An 18952-nucleotide genomic window follows, 5' to 3' on the forward strand; every position below is an offset into this window, starting at 1 on the left:
TGATCACAGTTTCCTCCTGTTACAAAAATACAAATTTTAAAATGTGATCATTATTCAATTTAAATGTGATTGTCTACTAGTAAAATTGAGAATGAAAATGGGGAATGTGCCAAAGAGACAACTACCCGACCATAGAAAAAAACAACAGCAGGAGGTCACCAACAGGTCTTCAATGTAGCGAGAAATTCCCGCACCCGGAGGCGTCTTTGAACTGGCCCCTAAACAAATATATACTAGTTCAGTGATAATGAACGCCATACTAATTTCCAAATTGTACACAAGAAACTAAAATTAAAATAATACAAGACTAATAAAGGCCAGAGGCTCCTGACTTGGGACAGGCGCAAAAATGCGGCGGGGTTAAACATGTGTGTGAGATCTCAACCCTCCCCATATAACTCTAGCCAATGTAGAAAAGTAAACGCATAACAATACGCACATTAAAATTCAGTTCAAGAGAAGTCCGAGTCTGATGTCAGAAGATGTAACCAAAGAAAATAAACAAAATGACAATAATACATAAATAACAACAGACTACTAGCAGTTAACTGACATGCCAGCTCCAGACTTCAATTAAACTGACTGAAAGATTATGAATCATCATATGAACATCAGGCACAATCCTTCCCGTTAGGGGTTTAGTATCATACCATCATAACATATATGAGAAGAACATAACCCGTGTCATGCCAACAACTGGTTTTTGAATAAATGTGTTTAGTTCAGATGCAAAGACCCCATACGTGAATCAATATTAACGCCAAAATATGCAATCTTTAATGACCTGACAACAGTATCGTAACTATATCCCTTCTTAATAAGTCTATTCAAAGGTTTTGTTAGTTTTTGAGGTGAATACTGACACCTTTGTGCTTTATAAAGAATATTTCGATAAAAAAATGGATGTGAAATACCTGAACGTATAAGAAGTCTGCATGTTGAGCTATATTTACGAATGATGTCCTTATACCGATGATACAATTTAGTACATAGTTATATTTTTTTTGCTTAGCATCATGATGCGGAGCCAATATATTCAGTCGACATACACGCCATCCTGAAATACTAACTTATCACATATATATTCTGATTGGTTACGACAGAGATATAGCAACAGCTATTGGAAACAAAATAATAATTGACTTAAATGAGAGAAAGAATTACAGACACCTCTCATCTCAGGATGACACATCAAATGCCGGAAAGTTAACTACGTGTATTTCATTTCCGATCAACGGTCAATCGTTCAATCGTGTTCGTTTTATTCTTTCTGACAATCTAGGTACACCTCCAACGAGGCATATCTTCAGAGTCGTGTTTATTTGTAAATGTTTTAATTTCAACATGTTAAGTCATCAAAATTTTTAAGGCACACTGTTAAATAAAATTCATTTGATGTCGATCAAGATCTAATCACATTTAAATTATACTAAATCAAAAACCACATGCACACATATTACTTAAATAAGGATAGAGCGAAACAGTTCTTAACCTTTTCGAAAGCTTAAACCTGTTTACTATAAGATGAACGCGAAGTGAAATCAAATATTTTTGACGTCGAATCGGTTTGTGTTTTTATCATCGCCATCTTGTTTACATATGTTGCAAAAAGTACTCCTTCAAAATCGTCTATCGGAAATTAATATAATTACGTCAGTAGCCACCACTGGAAGCCCTCTGTACCAATCATATAAACTTATTGCCGAATATGCAAATCATATAATATAAAATTAAGGTAAAAAGAGACCTGCAACATTTAGTATTGATATTATTTTGCATGCTTATAAAATTGCTCGTTAGACGATCGAACGAATATAAACAAGTTAAACTGGTATCACGATAGAAGTGTTCAAGCATAAATACATTGTTGATGCATAAAATAAATATTCAAAACAAGAACAAAATATAATTACGATTTAACCAAAAGCTCCTTTTAAAAGAGGGACAAAAGATGCCAGAGAGATAGTCAAAATACTATATAGAAAACAAAAGACACTAAAGCACACGAGCCTCACTAAAACAGAAATGATTTCAGGTGCGCTTGGATGGTAGACAAATACTTACGTACAGTACGATATGTATTGTAATGACTGACTTACCGTGTTGTGTACTATTACTGTGTTGATCTAAAACAATAATCAAAATAAATATTGGTACGATTATAATCGTTTCTATCACAAATGTATTATAGATAGTATTATGATTTGTATTATAATTGACATTTCTTTTGTAAAGAATTGTGCTTCTGCTTCTACTGCTGCTGCTACTGCTGCTGCTGATAATGATGACTATTATGCTGACCAGGATTAGAATAATCATGCCGTTAATCATAATTATTGTGTTTTTGTTGTTGATGAAGGTGTTGATGCTGATTTTTGTTTGTTATTGTTGCATTTTTATGGAACCTCGTCCTGAAAAAAAATAATCAACCAAATAACCCGTGACGTTATTGACCACGTGGTCACCAATATATAAATAAAACATCTGTTACATGATTTAGTAACTTGCAAGTGACCCGCTAAACATTAAAAACACCACAACCCTCATCACCCTTATCATTATCAACGTCCCTTTGAATATCAATATTTTCATAAAGATATATTTTTATCATTAACATTGTTGTTGCCGTTTGTATTCATCCTTTATATATTATAACGGTGATATCGGATATGTTCCTTACGTCGTCGTAACTACAATCCCCTTCCCTTTCCTGAATGTGACCTACCGAATTAGACTATTTACCGGATTTGTTATCACATAAGCAACATGACGGTGCCGCATGTGGAGCAGGATCTGCTTACCTTTCCGGAGCACCTGAGATCACCCCTAGTTTTTTGGTGGGGTTCGTGTTGTTTATTCTTTAGTTTTCTATGTTGTGTCGTGTGTGCTGTTGTTTGTTTGTCTTTTTCATTTTTAGCCATGGCGTTGTCAGTTTGTTTTAGATTTATGAGTTTGACTGTCCCTTTGGTATCTTTAGTCCCTCTTTTATACATAACCAAACGAAACTTCTTCGGGACGTAATGTTGTTTTTTTATATATATATATTCTGTGTCATCAGATTCACAAAGGGTAACATTTGATATTGATATAACTGCAATTAAACAATGCTTTGTTTAGCCATGTGAACTGTTTCTGCAATATTCAGTTTATACATGTTTTACTGTATATGATAACCTTTTTATAACAATAATCACTATTATCATTATTGTTATTGCTGGTGATGTGAATAGCATTAGTTTGTGGCAAAGGCTCATTGTTTTATAGTTTAAACAAACAAAGTTTGAAGTAATATTCCATTGAAGACAACAGTGTGATACCTACAGCTTACATAGTATCAAACTATGGTATCAAAGGTAATTTCAAACGCACTTGCACGTCTACAATATTTGGACATAACAGTATAGACTCGTGTTCATTACAGCTGTTTAAACTATGATAATAGACATTGAAAAGTCAGTTTTTGTTTATACGTTTGATGTGTTTTATCATTTGATTTTGTCATTTAGTTAGGGACTTTCTGTTTTGAACTTTCCTCGGAGTTCAGTATTTTTTTTTTTTACTTTTCACATGCACGTGTACGTCTACACTGCTTTAATCCCAACATAACAATGATGATTTGGGTTCATTACAGCTTAGTCTGATATGTTTGATAACAACAAGTAAAACAAATGTCAACATACTTGCAATACTAGACAATAGATTGTTCCAGTTTGTCTGCCAGTCTAGTGAACTAACGACGACCAGGCCTATAGAAAAACGTAAAAATTGACAGTTAATTTATAGCAAATAAACTCACCATTTATACCAGAATTGAAAATAAGTATTAACGCCAAATGCACGTTTTCTCTACAAAAGACTCATTCAGTGACGCTCCCATGAAAAAAAGTTAAAAGGCCAAATAAAGTACGAATTTTAAGAACACTGAGAACCAACAATTTCCAGAAGTTTTGCAACATACAGATAAAGTAATATATTCCTGAGGTAGACATGGTAAAAAAGTCTTAGTATTTAAAAAAACATCAAAGATTTTGTAACAGTTAATTTAGAACTATCACCATATCAATGATAATTCATTTCAACACAGATGTGTAACAGTACTTTTAATAATTCAATATACAGACTATACTGGTTTTTTGGTTTATAAGAACTCCTGACCCCTGAAATTTTTAAGCATTTGACAAATTGTCTTTTCGTTTGTTGCAGGGATAAGTCATTTTGTTTTTAGAAAAAACAAAAGTATAATGTTAAAGATTAATGAAAATATAGGTTTATTGGACACCATCTATACAGGTTCAAAGATATATGTATGCAAATAGTTTTTTTTTCTAAATACAAATGAATGTTTGCTTATTTAAATGCAATTTCGAACTGTTCAGCGTTTATATAATTTTCAAGATAGAATTTTCAACATTTGTTTTCATCATAAAAAGTGATCTACTTATGCAGCAATAGTATAACATGTGTGCGATGACTTATAGCCGATAACATGTGTACTGGGTATGTTGTCTTAAGATGCAACTAAATATCCCGAATCCAATAAAACAGAAATATCATTGCCAAAATCAAAATCGACGACAAAACAATAACGAGGAAGCATTTCACAGTTAGATAAACGTTAAGCAACACAAAACCCCTCAAGACACCGTGGTGAACTTATGAGCTATGAAATAGCCAACAGTTCTTGATCTGCATATGACACCTGTGGTGTACCTAGTGCCAGCAATTATCCAGCGATATATTATGTTTTTCATGTCACAATCGACGTAACAAATTAGAAATGTGGCATCTACAAGTGCAACTATTTGTCCATGGACTTATATGCGACACACATATTCATTTTTTTCAACCAAATCAAATAATTGTCGTCCTAAGCGTTGACGAAACTTCTAAACATCAATTCGAATCTTGAATCCGGGTAATCTGTGAATTCCTCTAAAAGGGAGCCTATGCCAGCAAATGTAAAATATTACTGTACCAGTTGTTCGAATCTACAAATATTCACTAATTTGATCATAAAAGATAGTATTGGTACCGGCAACCTACTTTCATAAATAAAACAACGTAGCAAATGATGCCTGATGCCTTTGGATATCTTGAATACATATCGTGTCTTAAGACAAGTAATAGTGACACATTTCACAATATGTCTGTTTACACTGATAGTCTTGTCGTATAGATAAAGAAGTTGCAGGGGTTATGAATACACACATTCCTATAGAACGGACAGATATTAAATGAGCATAATCCCTTCAAATGTTTGCACTTGTTCTAAGTCAGGAATCTGATGTACAGTAGTTGTCGTCTGTTTATGTAGTTCATACATGTTTCACGTTTCTGGTTTTTATATAGATTAGAACGTTGATGTTCTCGTTTGAATCGTTTTACACCAGTAATTCCTGGGTCCTTTATAACTTGCTATTAGGTGTGAGCCGAGGCTGCGTGTTGAAGGCCGTACCTTGACCTATAAATTGTTACCTGGATGAAGAATTGTCTCATTGGCACTTATACCACATCTGCCTATGTATATATATATTTATATATACATGTATACGTACATGATAAAAAAAAACAGGACCCCATTTAAATAAAGTTCATCAGCAATCAATCAAAACAGGTACATAAACCAATACTCTGAAAACATATTACCAGAAAGCTTTAAAATTGTCAAAGTACTCCATAGCAAAACATATCATATTTCAATTGAAAAAAAAATTAAATACGTACCGAATGCACATATGACTAGAAGACTTCCTCCTTTCATATTTGTTTACTAGGCTGTGGAACGTTATGTTAATGAATTAAGAGTTAGATATGCATGAATAAGTGACCTACATATCAGACAACGTTCAGTTGACTTAATAAAAAGTCGTGACCGAAAATTCCACGGTCTTATCAAATACAGGAACTTACAAATGAAGTAAACTATTATCTAGTTTGTGCATGTGAATTTGCAAAAGTTTCATTTCAACTGTATTTAATTTTTTGAATAATGGTAGCATATAAAAATGTTATAAATGATAGATTTAAGATACCATACGACATATTTTGTTGATAGTAATACAAAAGGTTAAAAATGCTTCACAGGGAAAAAGTTACCAGTATGCTCGAGTGAATTGTAAACTTATTTTAATATGAGTCGGAGTTCCTCATGTACTGACGTTGTTATTCATCCCCATTACGTGTTAAAGTGCTACTTTTCTTTGTCTTTAAAAATTTCATGCCTTTTTGTGGTAGTATAGTTATGGTGTGGCGCGGTATTTATACATTCCGCCATTGTATTGTTGTACTATGGTAATTTTTGTTTTCTTGACTTTCATTTTTGCATAAGTGCTTTGTATATTACTTGTTTACAAGCCATTTGGTTTTTCTTAGTTGAAATAGTTGTATGTTCTTATAGAAAATGTATAGTGATTCAGATAAAAACACAATAGTAACTACTGTACCAACTGTTTTTACATTTTTACCTGTTATGCCTTTTTGTTTTGTTCTAACATTGTGGACAAGATAACAAATTTTACTAGAATTGCATACAAGTGAAAGGTATAGCTAGTTATAAATCAAGGTTTAATTTGACATTTTCTACGTAAGGAAAAAATACATAACTTCATTACTACTGTCCATTCACCAATGATTAGTTCTCAGTGATTGAATCGCTACATTTTTATTGTAAGCAATATGTCAATTATATATTGAATGTCAGGTATGATTGTAAGATTTACATGTCACGGTTACCTTTTTGCATGGTTAATTGATCAATGCCACACTGTATAACAAATGTAGTTAGATTTGTTTCTCAGAGACTATTAGAAAAATTAACTATATTTAGTGTACTGGGTGATCACAAGACGTTCTTATCTGTCTTGTAGGTTTCATATGACCTTGGCACCCTTTTCATTGTTTATTTATCAACATGAAATTTTAATGGGTTATGGTGCTACTCAGATAATATAATCAATATATCAAATAATCAAATATACTGTATGCATGCAATGATTTTAGATGTACATGTCATAAGGTTGGCAGGTTTTATTTGACCTTGACCTCAATTTCAAGAGTCATTTATAAAATATTCGTTATGTGATTCATGTAGGAAATTGTAATCCTACCTGAAAATATTCTCACTCAGTTATGCTTGATTATGTGGTGAAATAAAATGTTGTCTTCCATGCATTTTGTAAAATGCTTTCCTCTAACTCTTAATTATGTTTCATTGGATGTAAAGCTAGCCATATATTTGTTTCGTAGAAAACTTCCCTGTCATAGCTGTTTGACATTATGCAAATAACAATTTGTTTCTTCATAATACCGACAAAAAGGTTCACGATTGTTATTTACTTAAATGAAATCCGTCACATATAAGTAGAACTGTACTTAAGGTTGTTTTTCTATTATATATGTTACTATCGGCATACGATCACGAGTTGGTGTCACATGGGGATCAATGGTGTGTTTAGAAACTTCTAAAGGTAACCGAGGTCACAATGTTTCTTATTTATAGATATAACCAACAATTCGAAACTGTACACACCAGTCTTTTATTGCTAGCTTATCGAAATGTATGCGTACGAATAAAGCAATTATTTTCAAGGTGACTTGAGAAATTGCTCCTGATCATGCTAATATTAAGAAAAAAATCCTGTAGCCTAAAAAAATCGAAAGTGCAGGTTGTTACAATCAAAGTCACAAAATAAACGTGTATGTCCATGTGTTCTTGTATGTGTTTCTTCGGTTGCTTGTCCGTTTTTCAGATTTTTTTTCTATACATAATTTGAAATAAAACAGTTACTTATATAGTTATCAGGTACATAATGTACCAGGATTATAATTTAGTACGATCGACGCGCGTTTCGTCTACATAAGACTCATCAGTGACTCTCATATCTAAATATTTATAAAGCCAAACAAGTATAAAGTTGAAGAGCATTGAGGATCCTAAATTCCAGAAAGTTGTGCCAAATACGGCTAAGGTAAAAAATTGAAAACAAACGTTTAATAAGTTTTTGCGTCTAATGCCCTTTTATGAACTATTTACCTTCATCAGGAACGCTCAAAGCCAAACATTTGAAATCCGAAGATGTATAAGTACCGAAAACTGTTGAAGAGCTATGTGTAAAAAATATCTAAAATAAATAGCCAAATTCATCTAAAGCCAACTTTGCCTGAGGGAGTTGAAACCTTAGTTTCATAATAATTTCAAAATTTATAAACGGACAATTTTAGTAAACTTTGTAAAATCTTGTCAGTACCGAAGCACTGACTACTGAGCTGATGATACCCTCGGGGACTGATAGTCCACCAGCGCTTTTCTGGATTTACCTTCATCAGGTAATCTATATGCCTGGGATAAGAAAATCCTTAGTTTTCCGGTAAATACTTAAACATGCCAATATGCTTATACGTATAAACCGTGTTGAACCTGACAGAAACGCTGTATTAATATCAACCGGGCGAAGTTACCATTATTTAGCTATGCAGATGTCATTATTTTGGAATACATAAATTTCTAATGTTGTCGTTTGGAACACATATATATGATATGTTATCGTTATGTCTTCATTGTCACGTATAAATGGAACAAAGAGATAGGGTTTCAGACTTAACTGTGCTTCTATTATAAGGCAGTAAAATCTTATCAAACATAAAACAATCGTCTTATTTTTTGGTTTAAATATGATAGTCTTTGATTCTTTCAAAACGGATTTCGAACATTCTCTAGCTTCCACATTATTTTAAACATTAAACTGTACGAAAACATTCTTCCTTTAAGTTCAGAAAATGTGTCAACCCATTGTCCCTAATATGGCAAAACAAGGATAATGATTCTGTTCATAGATTACAGATTAACATACATTTGCAATTGGAATTTTTTTCAAAAGTACCAGGCTTTTAATTTGATACGCCAGACGCGCCTTTCGTCTTCATAAGTCTCATTATGACGCTCAGACCAAGATAATTAAAAAAAAGCAAAACAAGTATAAAGATGGAGAGCATTGATCACCTAAAATTCTAAAAACAGTTGTACCAAATACGGCTAAAGTTATCTTTGCCTGAATAAGAAAATCCTTATTTTGTTGAATAATTTGCAATTTTGCAAACAAGAAAATCTAAAAAAAAAGAGTATATAATTGATATTCATGACAACACCAAAGTGCTGACTTCTGGTGATACCACCGGGAACATAACGTCCACCAGCAGTGGCATCGACCCAGTGGTGTAAATATTTATAAAAAATATCAGGCTTATAATTTGATACGCCAGACGAGTTGCAACTTATTGTTATACTATATTCTAGACTGTGATTTTGAAAATAAGAAGATGTGGTATGATTGCCATTGAGACAACATAACACAGAAGACCAGATGTCACAGAAATTGACATCTATAGTTCAGCGTAAATGAGACAAACAACATGTACACATTGCAAAGAGAAAAAATTTCATACACACATCATTTGATTAACATTTTCAACCTATCTAATTGGTATTGAACTGTCAATATATTAACCTTGGAAGTTTAAAGTAATCAATTTGGCATAAATCGAAGGGAAGATTTCAAATGCACTTAATTGAACTTTTTTGTTTTGTTTATTCCTGTACATTTAAGAAGCAACACGCTATCAGGTACATAATGATATATATAACCTTTGAGCTCTGGAATATCGTTTCTATCGGGATCTGAGTCTTTTTTGATGCAAGTGCAGCTGGAATTTTGGTTCAATAAAATTAAAAGTATAAACAATTGGGAAGGACAAATCATCGGTGTTGACTCAATGTATTGTTTTCAACCGACCCTGATTGTCATGATTTAATATAAATTAATATAGATATAGAACCAGGTGTGTGCTGACAAAAAAAGCCCTGTTTATTTGATAAAAAAAAAATCTTAGTGGACGTTTTTTATTATGCCAACAACATCATGTATGATTAGGTGTGGGCTGTGTGTTTCCTGGCATCATCTACAACAATACAAACATGTTATGACGAAGTTATGGTAGAGAGGACTTCGTGAAATTGAGAACTGTAAACCAACTTATTTTCGATTTATTTTTGCGACTTTAAGAAAAATAACTCGAATATAAAACTTCGCGAATATGTTCAAATTGAAACTATCCTCATTAAACTACATCAAGTTGTCAGAAAATCGCGAAACTTAATAGCCGTAAAGTGGTCTAGAAAGGATAAAACGCGAAATCAAGTATCATACAAAAGGTTGGTTTAAAGTATATTAAATGAAATGTTATAACAGATCTATAAAGATCTGAAGCAGCTTTACAATGTTCAACATATGTCTTTAACAATATTGTATTACTCACATCAGAGTCATATTAAACGATAGAACATAAGTATCTTTTCAGAAAACTTGTAGTTTCTGAATGTTATTGAAATCACATTCTTGTGATGAAAAATTAGCATTTAAATCAACTTAAGAAATCAGCGAATAAATCAATGCTGTTCCCAAGTATGTCAATCTGAATGTGAGGGCAGAATTAAGAGAAAACACATTATATTATATTAAAAAAAAATTGGGAACAGTGCCAAATTCATATTACTTGCATATATTAGGTATTTGCAAATCAAGATGAAGACCCTTTTTAGATATACATTTTTAAAAGTAAACCTTTTTGGACACGTATTCTATGTTTCAAATTATAACATATAAAATGACCTTGGTTTTAAGTTGGGAAGTCTTCAACTAAATATGCAACCATATACTGAACGACCAAACGAACAAACGAACGGTCAAAAAACAAATAAAAAACGTTGTAGATCATGTAGGTGGAACATACGTTTTAAATATAACGGACTTTGATGAGACTGTCGTACAAGTTAGAGGTTTACCGCTACCAAACCAATGCCATCCACCATTTTCTACATTTGAAAATGCCTGTACCAAGTCAGGAATATGACAGTGGTTGTCCATTCGTTTTTTATGTGTTTTGTCATTTGAGTTTGCCATGTGATTAGGAGCTTTCCGATTGAATTGTCTTCGGAGTTCAGTATTTTTTTTATTTTACTTTTTATACATAAGCGTAAGTTATATGCGGTACGCCTTACCTACCTTCAATCCAGGCAAATACAATCTGTCTACAGTAACTACTCAGTTTCACCAGTCTTAAGTGTACATGCTTATCTTTGAACAGAAAACAAAATATTACTTCTAAGATATAACTCAATATTACTTGTACATTTACAATACACGAACAACCAATTGGTTACTCCAATAATACGATAACAGGAATAGTTACAAGAGTATTGATCAGTGGTCTGTGATGTCTCTAAATAAATATTTGTTCATATATACACTTTCATTGAGGTCTTATTCGTCTTGAATCTTAACAGGTGTGCTAAAATTAATAACTCGGGAAAAGACCCTGTGACACACAATTTTAAGTTAAGATACATATATTTATGATAGATCTTTCTTTAAACTTATCATGATAGACCATACCAGACTATCTGCTAAATGTGGAAAACAATTACTATTTTAGCTACCTTTGTGACACAAAAAATATCAAAATCTAAATTTCAGAGACGGCATAAACACAATAGAACAGAATTCTTATTAAAGATAAATAAAGTAACGATACTTCTGTTTTTACACCGAAACGATGAAACAGGCTATACTATCTGCTTAACGTAAATTAAAAACAATGCTATACAAGCTTTTGCAATTTAAAAAAAGAAAACAGAACAATATCTCACAACTGTCATTTAAATGGGAGGTTAATCTAGTAATAAAACCAGGTGTACCCTAACATATGCTGTTGCTTTATATTTGTTTTGTAAGCTATTAGAATCCAACGTTAAATTTGATAAGGTTTTACGGACTTCCCTCTTTTAAATTGACCTGAGTGTTCGGAATGTTTGTAAGTTCTCTTTCATATACGGATAGAAAAAAATCTAAAACAGCTGTACCAATCATTTCCTAGGTTTATAAAGTCGTTTTTACTGTTTATATTAACATTGGAGTTCTAATTCAAAATATGTAAATGGGTTTTACCCAATTAGTTAACATATTAAACTAACCTATTTGGTATGTGTAACGCAGACAGCTTTTTCAATAATATGTTTAGAAAACAAAGCGGAAATGTATATATGTATAAAATTTGGAAAAATACAATGAATTCATGTTTTACTTACAATCTGAAACCGAATCGTCACCTGAAAAATATTTATGAGTGAATAAGGACTTAAAAACTTGACATAGATTTAGCTTTATATGTTTACAATATATTTTCTAATCAAATTGATAAACCTTTTAGAAATGTCAATCAAATAGATAAAAAATACTTCGCACTCTCTCATTTATAGGAAGGCTGTATTTCCTGATGGCCTGGTTGTTGTTTAGTATCGGATTGTACGTTCCTGTATTTCATAGTTAAATCTGAACTGAAACATGCAGATAAAAACATATATAAACCTGTCCCTGTACACAATATACATGAAGCCTAGCTCATATGTTCAGTCCACGGTGGGTATCATCACCTCAGTAGTCAGTAATTCGGTGCTGAAATGCTTAATAACAAATCGTTCTATAATGACCGTAAATGAATTATGAAATTATAATAAAACTAATGTCTCAATTACCTCAGTCAAAGTTTTTTATATGTCCTTTTTATATCATATATTCTCGTAGTTGTGTCGGTTCTAAATTATTGGCTTTAAAAAATTCGGTTTTGAGCATTATTTGTGAATGTTAATCGAGAAATCTGCTTCAGACGCATGGCATTTTTTACGTGTTGTTTTCGTTTTTTTAGTTATTACGTAGGTTTAAAAAATTCTTCTTTCCTGGAAAGTGTGTTTTATTATGTCTTTTAAAACGTTACCATGTAGCCCATCGTGATCCCTTTCCTTATCTTCATTCGTCTCAGTTAAATCATGGAAACCCAAGGCTACGTCTAAGTACAATCTTTGGACATCTAAAAATAGACCAAATGCGATTTACAATAAATGCTGATTTTACAGAAACTTTCATCTGGAATTGTTTATTTCACATAAACATATAATGTATAAGTATGTTGAATGATATAATATGTTTTAACTTAACTGTTGTAGTTTTTAATTGGGCACTATTAACGAGATATATATATAAGTCAATAATCCGACCTTCAATTTAATCCCTTGGCTAGAGATGAGTAACGCATAAATTAGGCGTGATCAGTTATTAAAATGAATAGAATGTCAACAGTGACAGTGGATGGGGTAAATATTATTATTGGCTGATTCGATGCAAAAACACTCAGTCTAATACTGGTAATGCGAAAAGTAATATATATTTTATCTAAAATATGAATTAAACTAGACAGAAAAAAGATTGATAATTTTTATGCTAATATCATATTAAATGACTTTCGGCAGTCTCCAGATGTCAAATCGATGGTTAACTATATGTCTTTTAGAATACAATGCACACTAAGTGCTGATATATATTATCAATCCTGAGCATTGTCAATTATTATTTTTTAGCCTTTTTTTTTTGGATAATCGTATTAGTACCTTTTCAATCAAATATAAGAATTTGAGTTAAATCGGTGAGCATGAATTTGACTTCGTATGCAACTTAAAATCGACAATGTATGCTACGCAACTGGACGACACATTGGTGTTGTTATCTTTTAACATGTTGTAGTAAGCAAAATTTTTTAGATTAATTTGATTTAAGAGTTAATATATATACATTTATATATAACAAGAATATGTCCATAGTACACGGATGCTCTATCAGCACTATCATTGTTTTATGTTCAGTGAACCGTGCAATCTGGTTAAAAATGTAATTTGGCATAATATAAGAAAGATCATTTCATAGGAAACATGTATACTAAATTTCAAGTTGATTTAACTTCAGCTTAATCAAAAACTACCTCGACTAAAAACTTTAACCTGAAGCGGGACAGACAGACGAACAAACGAACGAATGGATGAACGTACGGACGGACGAACGAACGGACGAACGAAAGGATTGACGAATAGATTCACAGACCAGAAAACATAATGCCCATAAATGGGGCATAAAAAGGCAAAATATTAGTCAGTAATTTACCCAATGACATATCCTGACCATTTTTTAACCATAAGTTTGTATCACTTACCTGCGAAATGATTATGCCTTTCCCATGCGTCTAATAAACTAATGACATCTAAAATAAGATTTGCCTTTAATAGTTATAATTTCAGAAGTTTAATAACAACAATGTACACAAAACATGCACCCGATGTCAATATCTTCTCACGATTATATCAAATACTTTGATTTATGTACTCAAATTGATCGAGTACTTATATTTATTAAATGGATACATGTAGTTCCCTTTTGGATGTAGTAGAACCACGATAAGAAAGACGACAGCTTCTTTTTATGGAAAGACCAAGGCCTTTAGCCGCGGGAGTCGTCATTGAATCAAAGAGGTATATTTTTTTTTAATAAAAATAAGAAAATGCAGATGAGGAAAATAGTGATGATGAGATATACAAATAGATATAGGAAGATGTGGTATGAGTGCCGATAACACACCTCTCCATCCAAGTCACAATTTATAAAATTTAACCATGATATATCAAGGTACGGTCTTCAAAAATATATATTAATTATAAAAAAGAAGATGTGGTATGATTGCCAATGAGACAACTCTCCACAAGAGACAGAAATGACACAGACATTAACAACTATAGGTCACCGTACGGCCTTCAACAATGAGCAAAGCCCATACCGCATAGTCAGCTATACAAGGCCTGAAATATGACAATGTAAAACAATGTAAAACAATGCAAACGAGAAAACTAACGGCCTAAGTTATGTAAAAAAATTAACGATAAACAATTATGTAACACATAAACAAACGACAACCAGAATGAATTGGTACAGGCACATACATAAATAATATAAATAAACATTTAGCGGGATCCCAACCCTCCCCTAACCTGGGACAGTCGTATAACAGTAAAACACAAGAACGAACTATAAAAATCAGTTGAAAAAGGCTTAACTCATTAGATGGACAAACATACAATTGGACGAAACAAAAATGAGAAAAAAGTAAAAATCATTTCAAAACCACCCTTTTTTTATTTTTGCCTTCGTTGGTCAGTTATCGACGCAACCTGATATAGCGTTCAAATGTTTTATACAAGAAAGATAAACAAAATAAAGGAATGGTCAATTAGTTCTTTATTTAGTAAGTGTTCAGTTTACTTACGATTAGCATCTCGCAAGTGAGTACAGTGTTCTCCTGTAAATTAAATAAGGCAAATTGATATAAATGTACTAGAAATTGTTTTTTAAAATACGTTTATGTAAGTTAAAAGTTACATAAGCATGAATAAATGATAACAGGAAGAGTGCTTCAATAAGCAATTGATATCACATTAACGTTGCGTCGTTTGTTTTCTCTTATTTTTTAGTGTAAATTCACATTTCGATAAGACGTGTCACGGTACTTGTCTATCCCAAATTCATGTTTTTTGTTTTGATGTTATATTTGTTATTCTCGTGGGATTTTGTCTGATGCTTGGTCCGTTTCTGTGTGTGTTACATTTTAGTGTTGTGTCGTTATTCTCCTCTTATATTTAATGCGTTTCCCTCGGTTTTAGTTTGTTATCCCGATTTTGGTTTTTGTCCATGGATTTATGAGTTTTTAACAGCGGTATACTACTGTTGCCTTTATTTGGTACTGTATAAGTAACCTTTATATCAGCAGTTTGATACTTTGCCAGAATGCATAGGAAGAATGACAACTCTTAGGTTTTATTATAGAATAAGCTGTTTCTTGATTCAATTCGTGAGTTTGGCAGGTGTCGCTTCTCAATCAGCGTTCATAGGAAAATCGTTTGTATTTGTTTCGGCTTAAAATGTAAATCGCAAATCTAAATATGCGGGGTTTCTTTTTAGCGTTGCCTTAAACATTTATTTAAGGAATGACTTTAATATTTTGTCTGACTATGAATAAATAATTTAAAAAAATGTGGTGCACACTGAATAATCCGCGTAGCAGGTTAATTTCAACTGTGCATCACATTTTTTTTTTATGTTATTTCGAATAGACAGACAAAATACTACAGTCAATCCATATAATTAATTTCTAAATTCCATTTTAAACCAAAGTAAACCTTAAAAAACTTTGATGACGTCACAGTCACATGATAAAATTATGCCTTTAAGCTGATAAACAAAACAACATTAGCCTATCAGAACACGCGTAACATCAAAAAATAAATTATTTACATATGAAGAGCTGACGAGTCTCCCTTCCAAAAGCGAGATCGGTCAAAATCATTTACAACCTGATGAAAGAGTTGAAACATATTAAGGGGAAATTCAAACTTACTAATTGATAATAAACAGACAACGCCATGGCATAGAAAAGACTACAGTTCAAATAATAGTGAACTAGACATAACATAGCAGACTAAGCAACACGAACCCCCATATTAACACAGGAATGACGTTATATGCCCTGGAAGAGTAAGGACATCCTAACTCACATTTTTAAATGTAAAACAACACTCATAAAAACGAAGGAAATATGTATACCAGTGTGTAAAGCATTTTGAAACATTATGTGCTCTGTTATAGATAATGCATATTTTAAGGTTTTTCTTGTCGTAGAACACACCGAGGGGTGTCAGGATTGATGAAATGAAAGACTGATCGTAGGGAGGTCTGTCTTTGAGCAATCCTGACACCGCGAGGTATGTTCTACGACAAGAGAAACCTTAAAATATGCATTATCTGACATATATACCATCATTTTTATTAAAATTTGCAAAATTTAGTATCCTATTTTACCGATCACACTAAATTGGTATTTTTCTGTCTAATGCGTTAATGTTTTAATACGGCCTTCGGATCATTTAGAATGTGAAATAAAATTCACTAATTAATCTAGATATAAACCTTTTAAAAATTACTATCCTTACACAATACAAATACTACTGTAACTGCATGAAGAAAGAAACAAATGAATTTTATCATCCAATAACGGATATATGACAAATACAAGACACAGTGTAAGTGATTTATTGTAACAACTTAGTTTGTGGGAAAAAGGGGGGAGGGTATGTGGTTTTTTTCTATTTGTAATGACATTTCTAATTTTTCTACAATTTTAATTGAATCAAAGAAATTTTCAGAAAGATTGTCTTTTGAATAGCATTACATTTTTAACAGATAATCAGGATATAGTCATATACCCTTCCCACCCGACACTATTGGGAGTTACGTGAATGATTTTCAATAGAATATACGAATTTCTTATTAGTTGATCAATTGATAGAGTAAAAGGTAAACATAAATTTCAAAAAGTTAAGAACTGACACGCAGACGAATATAAATGCATGTAAGTCACAGTATGAATTCCTATTCGGTGTGTATCGTCCTGAACTGGACGTAAAGCACAGACAACCAACAATCAATCAACATATCGAGTGTGACTCAATTAGATTTCAAAATCTTACACACGAATATGTTAAATCTGGCTTTCTTTTATGAAATTCTACATTAAAATTCATCCGACTCATATGAAAATGTTTCTGTATTGTAGCGATCAATTAACAAAACTTAACGTTATATTTGTTTTTAAAATCAAAATGCATGCAAAGACGTTCCCAAATCGGTAACAATAAATTATCAGACGAATATAATTTTAAAGTAAATTATAGATTGCTTTTTATCAAGGAAAAGAATGACCTCACACAGGTCATTATTTTATGCCTTGGAGCATATTTCATTGAAACATGGTATCGTCCGGGTTGATTCTGAACAAGAATGACCTATGGTTCCGAAAGAGAATAACTCCATATAGGTATATAATTAATTAATATAACATACCAGTTTCTGTCATTGTGGCATTAGTTGTAGGACTTGTCTTGTGATGTTTCGCAAGATCTATTAGTAACATATATAAATGTATATATATATAGAGACATTTAAAAATAAAATCCTAACTAGTATTATGACAAGTATTCTATAGTTTAGACAGTTCAGTTTATTTTAAACTATACTTATGTTCATAACATTCTTTTCAGATTAACATCAATCTTATTACATGTAGTTGTAATAATAGTTTACTAAGACGACTATTTGGTCTTTTTTTCAGTACAACATTTTTAGTTGACACCTTCACATAAACACTGCTGATCATTTCAAACTGTGTTGTAATCAGCAAATCACAAATGTGCATTAATAGTTTTGTATACATTGTTATATATACTCGGTCGATGGTTTTAGCTGACTTAATTGGCACATCCTCTTAGGCAAACTTTCTTTCACCCATAAACCTATCTGTTAGCCCCAAACATCATTCTCACCTTCAATCCAGATCATGATTTCTCTTCGGCATTCTGCATTTATGTGTGTTTTTATGTAACCTTCAACATGATCATCTACAAAATTATTGATTGAAAAAGAAATTTGACAATTATTGATGTGTCTCTTAAACATCATGTGATAAATTGTGTTTTACAATAAAAATCATGGAACCTGTGTTATCCGAAACGCTGGAGGACCAGACAAAAATGTCGGATTAAGCAGGGTGTCAGAATACTAAGGTTTTTTCTGTAAGGATATGCCTATTTTGGGACCATGCAAAAGTGTCGGTTTATGCAGGATGTTGGAATACTCAGGTGTCGGATTAGATAAAAAAAGAAGATGTGGTATGATTGCCAATGAGATAACTATCCACAAAAGAAAGGTTACACTGCATAACGTTTTATTGGTGTAGTCTACAAAGATTTTATATTTGATACCTAAATGAACATATTATATATATTTGGAATGTTACACAAATACGTATAAATGATTTATTTTTTAAATGTACTCATTGTTGGTATGTTCTTACAAACCAGACCCGAGCAATTGGTGTATGTTAAGAAACCTTCAGACTAGATGCAGAATTAGAACTCAATTGCATGTTTCAATCAGATAAACTTTGATTCTTGTAGATGTTCGGTTGCTGT

At 32.1% G+C, this 18952-nt stretch overlaps 2 protein-coding genes across 2 annotated transcripts in view; both read right to left on the reverse strand.

Annotated features, from left to right (window-relative positions):
• Positions 1-5776, reverse strand: part of LOC139497181 (uncharacterized) — a 45444-nt gene extending 39668 nt beyond the window's left edge. Inside the window, exons 1-2 of the mRNA XM_071285273.1 lie at positions 5725-5776; positions 3681-3746 (exon numbers count right to left, since the gene is read on the reverse strand). Coding sequence (XP_071141374.1) covers positions 3681-3746; positions 5725-5761 — 103 coding nt within the window. The 5' untranslated portion in view covers positions 5762-5776. The remainder of the gene's footprint in view (positions 1-3680; positions 3747-5724) is intronic.
• Positions 5777-9837: 4061 nt separating this feature from the next.
• LOC139497182 (uncharacterized) overlaps positions 9838-18952 on the reverse strand; it is a 68055-nt gene continuing 58940 nt past the window's right edge. The window contains exons 7-14 of the mRNA XM_071285275.1: positions 18305-18379; positions 17826-17882; positions 15196-15228; positions 14092-14139; positions 12826-12918; positions 12140-12160; positions 11058-11129; positions 9838-9954 (exon numbers count right to left, since the gene is read on the reverse strand). Coding sequence (XP_071141376.1) covers positions 9923-9954; positions 11058-11129; positions 12140-12160; positions 12826-12918; positions 14092-14139; positions 15196-15228; positions 17826-17882; positions 18305-18379 — 431 coding nt within the window. The 3' untranslated portion in view covers positions 9838-9922. The remainder of the gene's footprint in view (positions 9955-11057; positions 11130-12139; positions 12161-12825; positions 12919-14091; positions 14140-15195; positions 15229-17825; positions 17883-18304; positions 18380-18952) is intronic.

The sequence above is a fragment of the Mytilus edulis genome, chromosome 12 (assembly GCF_963676685.1).
Source record: "Mytilus edulis chromosome 12, xbMytEdul2.2, whole genome shotgun sequence".
NCBI classification, from domain to species: Eukaryota; Metazoa; Mollusca; class Bivalvia; order Mytilida; family Mytilidae; genus Mytilus; species Mytilus edulis.